Here is a 2,413-nt window from a genome sequence, read left to right as displayed (position 1 = left end):
CCTACAAAGTTCCCAATAATAAAAAAACCTGCATTTTTTTCCTCACTAATTGCAGGTTTAGAATGCTTCAGTTTATTTTTCATTTCAAGATATATTTTGGAAAACTCTTCAGAGTCCAATTCATAAGCTTAATCACAGTAGGATGAAATTAGATGTGGCTAACAGGAACAGAGCACACAACAATACCTTATGTGATGTGGTCAATGAAAGGAAGATGCATATTGCTGTAATTTTTCTTCCTTTATGCTTCTACAGAAGAGCTGTGCAAAGATCACAATATTTCTAAATCTTAATCCTGTTCTTAAAAAAGATGATCACCAGCTTTTCCATTTGTTCATGTGCATCCTCCTCTGACTCAGCTTAGTCATTTTTTCAATGCTTTCTAATAATACTAAATATGATGTATACCGCAGCTGACCAGCTGATGGAATTACAAAGTCTAAATGTCTGGAAAAGGTGTTTATTGGAAGGCATAGGTGTTCCTCAAACTGCTATGAGTCTGAATAGAATGATCTTAAAAGTTATCTGGCCAAGGTAACCTGTTAAGTGTTCTGAGCTTTTCAGATTGCAAAGGTGGACCTAACCTTTCCATGTTTGAAATAACAATTTTTGAACTGCATTCTAGCTTTCCAAGAAATGCACTGGAACTACAGGGTCTGAACAACTCTGGCTACTGGAAATTAGGATCTGAGTATTGCAATTTAAAATAATGACTCATGAGAAGAGAATAAGCATGAAGTAAGGAAAGTGACAGACAAGTGCCTGGAAGATAATGTTCATAGCAGGTAGAATACTATACTGAGTGCAAACCTGTCCTTTCTCTTCCAGTTGTTTCTGTTCCCTTAGGAGGTGCTCCACTCGAGTCACACTGTCTCCAATGTCAGCAAACCCTGCTTGTGCTTCCATGAGATTATCCAATAACAGTTTTACCTAAAAAACAATAGCAGCAACAAAAATAAAACAAACAAAAAACCACCTCGAACAAACCAACCAACCCAACAAAAAAAACCCACCCAAAATCTCATCACAATATACTCATAAAATTATAGCAAACCTATGGCTTCTAAACATTCACCTACATCTTTTAGAAGAGTCTGCATATCAAATTTAGTCTTTCAACTCGTTCCTGCATACCAAGTTTAGTCTTTCAGCTTGTTCCAAAATAGAAAAGCCAAGGAATAAAGCAACAATCAACTATTCCTCAAAGACTTGCCCTGCTTCTCACTATTTAGGCCCACATAGTTTTGAAGACCTGTGACTTCAGAGTCTGTATTATTCCAGTGTCTGTATTAATCCAGCCTCTGGGCTGGCAGTCGAGCTTTCTGAACTGTATTGCAATGACTCTGGTGGGATTAGATTTACCATCACAGAAGTAATATTTGGTAACATCACATATGATTTATTGAGAAGTTGGTGTTTCACATTTTGGCCAAAGATGCACTTTCCTCACTGTGCTTTATTCAAATGTTGTAAGATATCTGATAGCTGTCAAGAATTTGATTTTTGAATATCCATTTCCTGTTTCATAATGAAGGGCTTCTCTTGCAACCTCCTTTTTTAATTATCAGTATACTTCAAGTATGAGTAAAATTTGATCTTATTTACAAGAGAAGGATAGACAGAATGAACAAATGAAATACCTCTCTAAAATCATGTTCAAAGTGTCGAAGCTGCAGGCATTGTTCTAGTTTTAAGTGATGCTTGGTCCAAAATTGATCAAAAGCCTTTTCTGTTTCATCCAACTGAGCTAACAACCTGTTAAGAAATTAGAATTAAAAGAACTATTTATTTCCTATCGTTCATTTCTTTTCAGTTACACCAATTGATGGCAGAAAGCAGAGTAAGGAGATAGTGGGGAGCCTATAATATAAGAATGCTCTGTGTCAACTTTCCCTTAAGCAAGATAGATAGAATTTGCAGTGGTACAGGCAGGAGTGTGGCTGAAGTGACAACTACATGGTTCCACTGTGGCAGTTGCAGTCCTGCCTCCTGACCTGCAACAGGAACACACTGCTGTTCCACATGCTGGCAGCCAAAGGCAGCTGTCTCTCTTTAGCTTCCACCCAATTCTTCAGCAGTAATTCACCCCAAACTACTGCAGACTGAATATGATGCAATTATTATTTTAAGGAATGTTTAAAGCAGAACTCTACAATTTGTTCATTTTCTTCACCCATCAGAAATAGGCAAAGACTGAATAATTTTCCCAGTCCATTAAAAACAATAGATTAGAAACTCATAATGCCTCTCATGGATATTGTTTCAGTTTGTGTAAATGGTGGAACATTTATTCACAAAGAAATTAGTACCAAGGCATCATACATCTTGAGTAGAATGTCTCACACCAGACCAGTGAAACATCCTCACAGTCTTTCAATGATCTATTAATTATACTACAAAGTAGAACAGTTTA

The 2,413-nt window shown here is 36.8% G+C and overlaps 1 protein-coding gene across 1 annotated transcript in view; it reads right to left on the bottom strand.

Moving 5' to 3' along the window:
- MCF2L2 (MCF.2 cell line derived transforming sequence-like 2) overlaps window positions 1-2,413 on the bottom strand; it is a gene marked incomplete at its 3' end in the record, with an annotated part of 63,875 nt that overhangs the window by 12,576 nt on the left and 48,886 nt on the right. The window contains exons 9-10 of the mRNA XM_010021275.1: window positions 1,641-1,755; window positions 811-930 (exon numbers count right to left, since the gene is read on the bottom strand). Coding sequence (XP_010019577.1) covers window positions 811-930; window positions 1,641-1,755 — 235 coding nt within the window. The remainder of the gene's footprint in view (window positions 1-810; window positions 931-1,640; window positions 1,756-2,413) is intronic.

This window comes from Nestor notabilis, unplaced genomic scaffold, assembly GCF_000696875.1.
Source record: "Nestor notabilis isolate BGI_N333 unplaced genomic scaffold, ASM69687v1 scaffold4859, whole genome shotgun sequence".
Taxonomy (NCBI): domain Eukaryota; kingdom Metazoa; phylum Chordata; class Aves; order Psittaciformes; family Psittacidae; genus Nestor; species Nestor notabilis.
This window is presented reverse-complemented; position numbering and strand designations above follow the sequence as displayed.